This window comes from Urtica dioica, chromosome 3, assembly GCF_054948205.1.
Source record: "Urtica dioica subsp. dioica isolate 48M chromosome 3, U.dioica_male_clone48M_v1_H2, whole genome shotgun sequence".
NCBI lineage: Eukaryota > Viridiplantae > Streptophyta > Magnoliopsida > Rosales > Urticaceae > Urtica > Urtica dioica.
This window is the reverse complement of record NC_142758.1, coordinates 46,608,632-46,620,452: the sequence shown is the minus strand read 5'-3', so window position 1 is coordinate 46,620,452 and position 11,821 is coordinate 46,608,632. Positions and strand designations below refer to the sequence as shown.

General features: G+C 37.9%; 1 protein-coding gene across 1 annotated transcript; it reads left to right on the top strand.

Moving 5' to 3' along the window:
- The first annotated feature begins 2,110 nt into the window (after window positions 1–2,110).
- On the top strand, window positions 2,111–6,689 carry LOC149403190 (protein SIEVE ELEMENT OCCLUSION B-like). The gene is made up of 8 exons (XM_089608798.1): window positions 2,111–2,462; window positions 2,574–2,678; window positions 3,207–3,655; window positions 4,249–4,349; window positions 4,439–4,575; window positions 4,660–5,151; window positions 5,477–5,803; window positions 6,085–6,689. Exons 1-8 carry the CDS (start codon window positions 2,199–2,201, stop codon window positions 6,406–6,408), a joined length of 2,199 nt encoding a protein of 732 aa, XP_089464924.1. The 5' UTR covers window positions 2,111–2,198; the 3' UTR covers window positions 6,409–6,689.
- Window positions 6,690–11,821: the final 5,132 nt, after the last annotated feature.

Below are 11,821 nucleotides of genomic sequence, written 5' to 3'. Positions count from 1 at the left end.
AAAGGAATAGCTACCAAGAAACCCGAAGATCAGTGAACAAAAGATGAGGAGAGAACTACTTCATGAAATTCTAAAGCTATAAATACTATTTTTGATATAATTCAGACTGTTCACAAAGGCACCAACAATATTTGAGCATCGCGAATTCAAATAATCACCACCAGTTTGAAGATTTGAAGATGAAAGAAGATCGAGCTATCGCTATGTCAATGCAAGATTATATTATATATATCTAACGAATCTCTAGCCGTAGGAGAACCTATGAATGAAGATAAGCTAGTGTGAAAGGTGTTGAGATCTCTACCTCAAAACTTTGTCATGAAATTCATGTTAGGATTTGTTGCCTACAAGAAAATAATGTAATCATTTATTTTCGAAATGAATTAAGACTACTACAAAAAAACGGATTTTACAACTGTATAATATCATTGTAAAAATATTTTACAACGATTCGATACCATTGTAAAAATGTTCATTGTAGAAGTTTTTACAATGGCATGCGTACTGTTGGAGAATCTCGGAGATTCTACAACGATACACGAATCATTGTAGATCTCCATTTTATTTGATGTGTCTTATGATGTTATTGACAAGTTGTATGACACAAAGTATTTTATCAGATTAATGTGTTAAGGCTTAAGAGACACAAAATTTTGATAACCCAGTTCGGCTAATGATTCCTATGTTTGGAGGTATGGTATGATACACATGGTGGAATTTTTTTTTTTTTTTTTTTACTATCAAAGGTAGAAATAGTACAAAGTTGTCTTAGTAGAATGATCCACCCTTCAGTGTCTTCTACTCAAGACTACCCGTGAATTTTGATTTAGGCTCTCCCTAAATCCGAATCCTCTCACTTCTCATCAACCCTGTTGCTTTTGACCAAGATTACTTTTTTTGCGCAACGTTGCCGTTGAAACGGGAGTAGTTACTTTGTTACATTATTTATTAGTTGCTCAGAATGCTAGCTATGTATGGGTTAGTATTCCTAGATTTGTGGATAGTCGGTAAGTGGAGTTAGTCAAGCATAACCAGATAGATCGCCTTGTTCTGAATTGATGGAGAGAAATTTAGCAAAATAGTCACATACAAACTTAAATTTTGATAAATAGCCGACGTTTTGTTAATTTTGTATCGTAGCCATTAACAGAAATTAACGTTATACAAATATTCAAAATATAACATAAATTAATTTTGGCACATCAGATTCAATGGTTATATTTGAAACGTTACCTAAACGACAATATTAACATTTCAAGTGGTCTAGCCTCGTATATTTTTCAATTAAAAAAGGGTGTCGATAGTAGTTGATCAAACACATTTAGTTTATATGATGTATATGAACTGAGATCTGAGAAACAAACAAAAATTAATAACTAGCCAAATATAATGATACACCTGAAATTATTGTTAAAATTTCACTCTAAATAATTGTTATTCTTATAATACATATTGAAAAATTAACTATTTTATTATACCATTATTATAAATGACGTCTAGAACCTTAATTATATAGTCATTTTGAAGATTTTGTATAGAAGTTTTCATGTGAAACGTTAACCTCTAATATAATTTCATTTTGATTGGCTGGCAGTATCAATTTATCAGGATTAAAGTCGGATATTTAAATTAAAGGGAAGAAAGAAAGTACAAGTCAATAAATATTCCATTTATACATTTGTATATTGGAAGCATTTTATTGTCTTGTAATAAACCCCTTCATTTGACTAGTAAAGCACAAAATTAACCCCTCTTGCAATCTTTGTATTATAAAAACAACAGGCCACAGTGAAAAAGCGAACAATGCCCAGGAAACAACAAAATCAAGTCAGTACGATTAAGGGGACAAAATATAAGCCCACCCTATACATATTCCAAGCTTTAGTAACAAATTAATATATTTGTCCTTAGAATTCCCTTGGAATATTATATTGTTTTTAACCTACCAAAAGAAGCAAGGAACAAATATCTCCCATACACTCTCACTCTCTCTCTCTCTCTCTCTCTCTCTCTCTCTCTCTCTCTCTCTCTCTCTCTCTCTCTCTCTCTCTCCTTCCATGTGCATGCATGCACTATATAAAGAGCCTCAAGAACCCCAACCAAAACACAACCAAATATTTTCCATTTCTTTCTCTCATTAGCAAACCAAAAAAAAAAAAAAAAAAAACCCCAAAAATCAATCAGCCACCCCTTTTAGCATGGACACTAACACTACTGTGGCCGCTCCTCTGGCGTCGGAAAAGACTCTGGCTGCTCGTTTCATGGGCTCCTCCGGCACGGCCCGCCAGCTGGCAGGGTCGGCCCGGAGCCACAAGTCCGGGGCCTCGGATGACACCGAGCTGGGCCGGAGGATCGCTGAGACCCACGAGTCCGACGAGCTTGGGCTCGCGGTGAAGCCCGTGCTCCAGATCATTGATGCCATCTTTCACCGCGCCAATGATGACTTCCCTGGCCACCTTCAGGTAAGTATATCTAGAGCCTTTTTTTTTTTTTTTACTTTGTTTATTATAATTAAATGTCTCGAATGTATGTGCACATAAATTAATTAACATTAAATTTATATCTTAATACAGAAATCGGATATCAGTGCTACCGATGAGAAAATCCTGTATTCACCTGATAGCCTTCCTGATTTTGTTGAGATCCCAGCTAGGATCACAAGTGCAATTTCCTATGAGGTAATATTAATATCTTTGAATTATACCTATCTTGTTAGGAAAATAATAAGTTTATATTCAAATTCGATGATTCGTATATAATGTTAAGTTTACGTATTTCACTTCTTTTCTTTCTCATATTTTCTAATCCAAACATACATTAAAATCTCGTATTCTAATTATTGTCTTTGATGTTATTTAGTATGATTTAAAATGCCGCTACTATGTGGCTAAAATTCAACCATATATCTTACCTTGTACATGACCTTATTCGCATATATGCACTACAAAATAAATAAAATAATGAAGAGAAAAAAAAAATGCTTTTGACAGAAAGATCACAACGTAATCAACAGAGTTATTTGAGTAAAATTAACGATAAATATGACAAAATTTAATACGTTGAAAATTGTATTTTAATTAACGTTTGGTTAATAATTGAAAATTAATAACTAAATGTTGTCTAAAATGCAACTGAGAAGTTTCATGTGGCAATTAGTTATAACTTTGTTTAATAAATGATATTCATACAATATTGTTGTGTGACAGATATACAGCAAGTGCTCAACCGGAGTGGACGTCCACACGGTGGTGATGGACATACTCAAAATGATAAGGCACTACGGCTGGGAGTCAAAGGCGGCGGTGGCCACCGTGGCGTTCGCGGTCACCTTCGGGGAATTCCGGCTCTGCCTTCAGCTCTACGACTCGAACCCGCTCGCCAAGTCGCTCTCTCTCCTCAACCAACTCCACGACTTGCTCGACCATGCCACCGATCTCCGGCCCAAGCTCGAAGCGCTCTACGATGTCATCCGCGAGATCGTTGACGTCAACAAGAAGATCGTTATGTTCTACGACATTCCCAGAGCCTACTTTACCGCCGACTCCCCCGAGATTTTGGCCGGAGTCTCTCACATCCCGATTGCCGTTTACTGGACCATTCGAAGCATCGTGGTTTCCACTACACAAATTCTTGCTCTCACCGGCATGGGAATCGAGTGAGTAATCCATTATTTGATAATTCTTTTCTTAATTAGTCTTAGGAACGGATATGCTTGATATTATGTCTAAAGTTATAAATATATAAGTTACTAAGTCGGAGATTTATTAAATGGATAACTATTTGTAAATTTTAAATAAATAGTCCTTGGAGTCTTGACGATTTATTTACAACTATAAATGATTATTTACAAATAATAATGTCTTTTTGGATTTGTTAATAAAATTGTGTGATTATTTACTTAAAATTTATCAAAAAAAATTTATATGGAAAAATTTGTGTTTTCATATGGTTATATATCTAGAGAGCTTAATTGGCGTAGTCCACCCTTGGTTTGTATTTTTTTTTTTTTTTTTTTTTTGAGGAAAAAAAAAATTAAAACTACTCCTAAATTTTATTTAGTTACGGAATATTCTTAGCTTTCAAAATTTTCTTTTTCAATTCCTCTTACATTAAAATTTTGGCCCTCCTGTTTTTTCCTCTTATATTTATTTTTAATATTAAACTCATTACTCCTTTTCGACCTAGGATTATTAACAGAAATTATTTAGTGAACTAATTGATTGATTGATTGATTAATTATCTGATCAGCTACTTAACTGAGCTATGGGAATTGTCATCCTTGGCTCACAAGCTAAAGAACATCAAAGAGCACCTCATGGATATTATTGAACGCTGCAACAAATATATTGGTGAGTTTTTCTATATAATAAGTATATAGCTTTAGTAATTCTATCTATATATAGATGTCTAATTATAAAGTGTTTGCTTATGAAATCAGCGAGAAAGCAGGAAGATGAAGCTTATGAGCATATTGTTCGCACTTTCGCAACGACACATATCGACAACTCAAGGCCTATGAAGGTTCTCTTCACGGAGGAGCCACTATCACTCTATGATTGCCACAAAAAAAGAAGGGTATACATACATAAAAACATAGAACACATCAAATCCTCCATGTTTTATACTTTGTGCTCATACTTTTTTTATTTCTCGGTACAGGTTTCGATCGATGACCTGAGGAGGAAGGTGATAGCGCTGTTCATCACGGACATCGACGAGGAACTGACGGCCTCGCCGGAGTACGCGATCCTCCAGCAGATGTACACGGAGAGGAGACAAAGCCCGACGAGGCCGGAGAGCCAATACGAGGTGGTGTGGGTCCCGGTGAGCGAGACGTGGACCCCGGAGAGGCACAGGGTCTTCAACGGCTTGAGGGAGCAGATGGAGTGGCACTCGGTGTACGATCCCTTGGTGCTGTCTCGGGTGGTGATCCGGTTCATTAAGGAGAGGTGGGGTTTCGGGAAGAAGCCGATGCTGGCGGTGATGGACCATCAGGGCCGGATCGCCCACGGGAACGCCGTCCACATGATGTGTATTTGGGGAAGCGTCTCGTACCCTTTCACCCAAAATAGGGAGAAGCTTCTCTGGGAAGAGATGAGCTGGACCATCGACCTCCTCGCCGACAACCTCGAGCCCAACATGGCCACTTGGGTACCCCCATATTACTTTTTCATATATACTATTATTTAGTTGAGTCTAGGGTTTCCTCATCTGCGTCTCTCCAATTAAATTATGACATGTGTTTACATTTTTCTATGGAGACATTATACAAAATAGTTATTTTGAAACTAATTTATTAGCAAAATAGTCAAAGTTTTATCTTGCGGTGTGACAAAACTAATGCATAGTGTCCTATGAGACCTCAAAAATAGTATAAGAAATTGTGACTTTCTTGAGAACATCTTGTGTGAGTAGAGCTATAATATAGCCTAGAAAGTTCGTTGAAGAATCTAACAGCAATTTCGGTATCTCTCAGATCCAAGAAGGAAGGTACATCTGCTTGTACGGCGGTGAAGACATCGACTGGATCCGCAAATTCACGAGGATTGCCAAAGATGTGGCCCGCGAATCCGGAATCACCCTCGAGCTGATCTACGCGGGGAAGAGCAAGCCGAAGGAGAAGACAACGAAGCACATCATCGAAACCATCGCGCAGGAGAAGCTGAGCCGGTACTTGGACTGGAACCTCATCTGGTACTTCTGGCTCCGCCTCGAGAGCATGTGGCACTCCAAGGGCCAGCTGGCAATTAGGACGGAGCACGCGGGCCCCGCCGAGAAGCATAGCGACGACCCGATAATGCAGGTATGGGCGGAGCCACATGGACCAGACAAAGGCGGAGCTGCCTTGGGCCCAAGGGGGTCCAATGCCCCTCTCAATTTTTGAAAATTATAATCTTTACCCTAAAATTTTACCCCTAATTGGAATTCTTAGCTCCGCCACTAGGGCAGAGGGGGCCTCCCCTAAATTTTAGGATATTGCAATTTTACACCAAAAAAATTTAGATGTTTTATATTTTTAGCTCATATTTATAGGATTCTTTAAATATATCACCCTGACTTGAATTCCTGGCTCCGCCGATGCAGGGGATCATAGCGATGCTGAGCTACGGGTCGGGGAGCCAGGGCTGGGCGGTGTTCAGCCGGGGGTTCAGCGAGATGGTGAAGGGGAGCGGGGAGCACGTGTTCCGGGCCCTGGCGGAGCACGGGCGGTGGAGGGGTAGAGAGGCCGAGGTCGGGTTCGTCCCGGCTTTGGACGAGCACCTCCGCAAGATCCACCTCGACACGCCTCACCACTGCACCAGCCTCATCCTCCCAACCACCGGGGCCATGCCCGAGACCGTGGCATGCGCCGAGTGCGGCCGCCTCATGGAGAGGCTCACCATGTTCCGCTGCTGCCTCGACGCGTGATCATCGCAATTCTCCGATAATATGAAGTGTGTGCGCCGAGATTATCGATACAGCGTGGATCTCGAGTCTTGATGGAATAATAATTGAAAGGGATTTTTTTTTTTATGTTGGTCTATGAGATCATATGATATGATGAGTGTTTGTTGATTTTATGTAATTCATCTCCATGTATTATCGTTTGTTTTATTTTTATTTTTTTTTTTTGTTGAGAACTATATCTATGTACTATGAGTACCGCGTACGGCTGCGGAACTTTTATAATATTTTGTTATGAATAAAAAGGATTTGTTGCTTTTTTTAAAACGTGTATGGTACCACAGAGATTTTATTAAAAAATTCTCACGGATTACGGAGGAAAACTGTGATTACACTTAAATATAAAACTGAAAGAAAAAGAGATCACAAAGTTACAAGTTTGTGATAGCTCTCTCCTTTGCTATCCTTATCAATAAAATAGAATACATTATCAAGTAAATCATTAAAACAAAGAGATCTTAAATTCACCAAAGAATGACCAAACTTGCTTAGGAAATCAGCCGCCATATTCTCTTCGTTATTTGCTTCAAACATGAAGAAAATCCATATGTTTCATTATTTGCTTCAAGAAGTTCATTTTGCCACGAATAATCCATGGCTGTTGAATTTTATCTTTAATCAAGTCAACGAGTAATTTGGAATCACTTATAACCAGTGTAATTTTCTGCCACGTGTTTTTCAAATACTCAAATTCCCAAAGTAAACTCTAAAACACACCCTCAAAGCTAGAATTTACATGAACAGGGCCAGCAAAACACATAATACAATCTCCAAATACATTCCTCACAAGACCACGATTAGAATATCTACAATTCTTGAAGGAACCATCGACATTAAGTTTAAATCCAATCGTAGGGACCTTCCACTTTAGCCAAAAAGAGCGATATGAAGAATGATCAGGGGTATTAGAGACCCAAACCTATTGACGCACTTGAGTGAGTTGATCGATAGGCCATCGATATTGATACGAAGTGTAGTAGTTGATACACTATAATCATCAAAAACACTTCTACACCTTTCCTTCCATAATTCCCACAAGACAATGCTCATAGTACGAATCTTCTTAGTATCAGCAAACCATGCTGAAAATAAGTGGGGTATCGTAATTTCTCTAGATGTATGCGAAAAGAAGGCACGGTAAATATTTGAGATTTTGGTGGCCACATCTCCAGTAAAAAAATATATGAGAAAATGTCTCTTGAGAAGGGTTATCGCAACAAAAAGCATTGAGAGACCAAAGGAATTCCCATTCTTCTAATTCGCTCATCAAGAGGTATAGCACGAAACCATAATTTCTAGACGAAAAAAAAAAAAGCAGATTTTTTATGAAATTTTTGCTCGCCACAATTTCGAGTTCCATTCAAAGGAGGTATCAAAAGGATGGGGAAAAAATTTCCATTTATATTAGGCTAAGATTGAAAAATTACCAGAGGCACTCGGAGTCCACATCAATGTATCTTAGGTCTAGGAAATTCTCGCATCACACAATACTTCTATAACAGTAATGTTCAGATTCGATTCAAAGGAGGCAAACGGCTCTAAAACAATCCTGCACCAATTCTCTTTCCAAAAAGAAATTGAACCACAACCTATATTCCATTGAGAGTGTTGGAGAATTTCAAGTAAAATTAGTCGAATTTTTTTCCATAAAATCGATCGACCGTGACGTAAAAAAACACACGCCGAATCAGAATGATTACGAATACCATATCAAGAATGTGTAAACTTCGTCCAAATACTATCATCGGTTAAATATTTACACGCCATTTTAGCCACCATAGACTCTACCATATGACTAGATAACCGAATATTCAACCCTCCAAAAGATAACCGAATATTCAACCCTCCAAAATTAAAAGGGCGACAAACCATTTTCCAAACAATCCAGTGATGCCTTTTATGTTCCAAAATTTGTTGCTTTGATTTCCTTGTTTTTCTTATTAGTCTTATCAACTCTAAAATTATATTTAGTCAGAGACATGATGCTGTACACAGTGTAGAGTCAATGTATGCGACAATATGTTCCGATGCAATAAATGGAAAATATAAATTCAATGCGTAAAGTAAATGACACAAAGAGTTGTGATTATCGAAATTCCCTATATGAAAAGTGTTCAATAATACAAAAATGGACTTATATAAACGATCCTCGCTTCAAGGCCATTTTTCCTATTACTACCCATGAATTTCAACTCAGGTTCTCCTTGAATTTGAGCTCCATTCACTTTCCCTCAAACACTCTCCCAGTGTTTGGTATTCTGATCCGGCTTCACCTGAATCCGAGATCCCCTCAGTTCCACTCTAAAACACTCTCGCAGTGTTTGGTATTCTTCGATTTTAACGCTCTTGAAAACTTCAATCACGAAATCACAGAACCCAAAAGAAACTCTAACGCGTAATAAGACGATGAATAGCATACAGAGTATTACACCAAAACCACCAAACAATTAGTTTTTCAATCTACCGGTCTTGCACCTCTAAGAACCCTAATTGTGTGAATGAATGTGTTAAAGACCACTAAGGATAGAGGCTCTCTTTTATAGTGGTAATACATCTCTAGAAGTCGAAATAGGGTTTCCTTACCCACTCACGCGAAAAAAATATATGTAAAAAGTCTTTTGTTGACAATTTTCGCGAAACATGATACTTGACGAAATTAGAGTTTTGTGCACAGTGACCAATATGTCTCAACATGTCCTGGAGCATGTTGCAAGACATCTTGCCTAACAGACTTGCAATAAAAAAAATAAGTCAACAACACACGTAACTATGAATCCTTTATCAAACACATTTTGAGCCATTAACACTTTTTACTATATTTTGGCGATGTAGTAGAATAGTCATCTAACGTTTTGTTAATAGTTGAAAAATAGTTATCGCAATTTATTAACCGGTAATAATGGACCGCTTTCTCCCCAGTTTTTTCTCTTTCTCGGCCATTAAAATATCCAAGATCATCAAGTTTACCTCGTGAGATTGGATTTCTAGACAAATTGGTATGGCTTGGGCCTTAATAAGCCCCTTTCAAAGCTAATACCCACTTACAGGCAGATTCATCAAACTAGTTCTAGCTCCTCACCAGAGTTGTCAGTGTAGATTCTGATATAAGCGTATGAGATCCATTTGAAATCTTTTGTTTGAATTAGCCGAGGTTTATTGAACCGTTATCGATTCTTCGAGGGTTTCTATTGCTTCCTCAAAAATCAAAGTCAGAGTATAATCTTGAACCCATCCATCAAGAATGAAGTCTTTGATCACTAAAGTTCCAATTTTTTGAATTAGTTCTTGATCACGAAACACCGTTATATGATCTGGGTCTGCCATTGTATACAAACACACGGTTACATAGATCACAATCAATCAAAAGTAAAACAACAAGAGCAACAATAACACATAAAATTGTTGATGAGGTTTAGCGTAAGCCTACGCTCCTAACTCACCAATCGGAAATTTAATTTCATTATCAATCAATGATATAAGATTTTATGTTCTTTTATTAATTTATCAAATATCTCTTTATGTAGAGTCCGACAAATATAAGCAAAGCTCTCATCATTTATTATTTCTTTATTTAGGATTAAGAGGGCGTTAGCAAAGTTAGATTTTCATTTATTACTTCTTTCATTACAGTTTTTAATATGAGTTGTAGAAATTAGATTTAAAATCCACTTTTACAATAACAAAGGCTTTATTGTGTTAGTTGCCGTTCATATTGAATAGAATGACCAAAAATAAATAATTTTCTAAACATAAAAATTGAATCTTAGACGTTTTATATTAAAATGATATTAGTTGAAAATATAAATTAACTTAATTGGTTATTCATCAAATTTATACTTTTTTTGAAACCTACTATATATGTTAAACCCCTAAATTTTCATACTATGTATTATGTAAAACATTTGCAACAGTTTGGAAATCTATTTCTTTTAACTTTGTTGGATCTTCTGTGGCATGATTTGTTTGGCAAAACAATTTTGTTAAAGTTGTTCAAGTGAAGTTGCAAGAAATTGTTCAAGAGCCAGGTTACTTTATGCTACACTGTTCTCCCGACAGAATTAAACTGCAAAATTTATGTTTTTTAGTTTTTGAACAAGGATTTCTCATTAACAAAACAGAACTGGCCTTAGCCTTACAAAGATTCCGGACAGTGACAGAAATCTCATTTAACAAACAAATGTCCTGAAATGAAAATGAGAAGCAGAAGACAAACACATCATAACAAAGAAAGACAATGAAGGATTCGACCGAGTATAGACGTACTCGTCAAGAACATACTCGTGAAGAACTCCACTAGACTCCTTCAACAAAGATCTTCTGCAAAATCCCGGAACGAGCAAGACTCTGCCAATAACAGAACAACGCTCGACTCCTACGATAACCTCGAACATCACGAGGGCCTCCAATCCTGGCACAACTCAAGACCGAAATCTGGCTCTCTAACTTACAACATCCAATTTTTTTTTTTAACAGAGAGCCAAGAAACTTTACCCCAGCATGAACTTTAAACTTCACAAAAAACACCTACACGGTGCACTAAAGACTAAAGAGTAAACATAACTAAAACTGAATTGCGAAAGTTAAAACTAAACAAACAACAATTAAACCAAATCAAAACAAGCAAAAAAAAGGTCTGCACCCAAACTTCACCCTTCCACCATTTGTCAAGAACCTCTAGCCCATCTCATCTCCCCACCGACCAATTACCGGGACAACCCTGAAAAACAAAGCAGCCCCAACCGGAGACAAAACAGAGCCTACCATCCTGACTGCAAAGTCGCCGAGAAACGTCACCGCCATCAGCTACCTCGACCCACGTCTGCGGCTGAAGCAAACTCCAAGAAAATCCACGCACGGACCGGACCAGATCTCGTCACCGACGAACGGCTCTGAGAATCGGGCCTCTACCACCGTCAGGACCACGAACCCTTCCTAGATCCAGGATATCTCGGATCTGTGACAAGGCATGGAGACAGGAGCAGCGCCGGCCGACGAAGCGGAGGAGAAGAACAACAAGAACTCGTCTTGGTAGTCGCGCAAAGTCCGATGAAGCACGTCACCGGAGAAACCAGACTCGCAAAGAATCACGACCTCGCCTTCCCCCCCGGATCGGAGTCGAGTAACCGACGTCCGAGGCCCGAGGGGGGCGGCGGTGAAAAAGAACTTAGGGTTTTTTGCTAAAGAGATAAACTTCACAAATAACTACTTTCAGAAAAAAAAATTAGGCAGTCAAATTTATGTTTTTTAGTTTCCAAAAATATTGGGTATATATTTATCGGATATTTGGTTTCTGATTCTGTGAGGATTGACCTAGTAAAACTTCTTGCGAGTAGAATTAGGTTACTCACTATTGTTAGGCAAATTCACGCCATCTTAA